General features: G+C 36.2%; 1 protein-coding gene across 1 annotated transcript; it reads left to right on the plus strand.

Annotated features, from left to right (window-relative positions):
- Positions 1–289: 289 nt before the first annotated feature.
- Smp_203690 (uncharacterized protein) lies at positions 290–490 on the plus strand (the record flags this gene model as incomplete). Its single annotated transcript, XM_018789429.1, has 1 exon — positions 290–490. One exon carries the CDS (start codon positions 290–292, stop codon positions 488–490), a length of 201 nt encoding a protein of 66 aa, XP_018654874.1.
- Between the last annotated feature and the right edge of the window lie 308 nt (positions 491–798).

The following is a 798-nucleotide window of genomic DNA, read 5'->3' on the forward strand; positions in this document are numbered from 1 at the left end:
ATGTTTCTGTTCGTGTAGGTTCAGTCCGTTTAGGGAAAATTATTATACACCAGTGATTGGGTATTCGAGGTGCTGCAAATCCCGAGAATTGTTATAGACCACCTATTCTTTTATTCCTACTACTCGAGACTACCCTTCTGTTTTTTTTAAAGGTCTACTGTAAATGAATTTACCTGCTGTACTCAAGGTAATTGCGTTCATGTGTATTAAAGTTTTCTAGTCTACTTTGCAGCTTCCTGTTGCTGGATTTACGGTCACTGTTGTTCAGATAGAGTTTTCTGACCACTTAATGGTACTAATTTCACGCAACGGGATGATTGGGGACATTGTAAATCATATATTTGATAAAATATTCTTTCAGGTATTGTCCCAGAAAAGCAATCTACCGACAATAAATGGTCATGTTTCTCATGATCTTGATACTCGGACCTTGTTTGGTCCTGAGAAAGTGAGCCTTCAAGTTATTTGTACACTAGTGTTTCTTTCGTAAAGAGTTTGGGACGTCCGGCACTCTATTGTAGTACACTTCATTACACGTTTCGCACATATCTTTAAAAAGTCAGTAGCTAATAAGCTTCCAAAAATAAACTCACATTTGAAAGAATAAATTAATCGAACAGACATTGGGATTCATTTGTTAAGATTGACCTTGTTACATCACTTTTCATCTCTATCTGTTCATAGTTTAATACACACTTTATAACTGGATAAGACGACTCACTCTAACCTCGTATTTCAGTCGGAATCTTAGTTGCAGAAAACTTCTTATCTACAAATGTAGTAGGTTGTTGCTTTGGT

The sequence above is a fragment of the Schistosoma mansoni genome, chromosome W (assembly GCF_000237925.1).
Source record: "Schistosoma mansoni strain Puerto Rico chromosome W, complete genome".
In the NCBI taxonomy this organism is placed as follows: domain Eukaryota; kingdom Metazoa; phylum Platyhelminthes; class Trematoda; order Strigeidida; family Schistosomatidae; genus Schistosoma; species Schistosoma mansoni.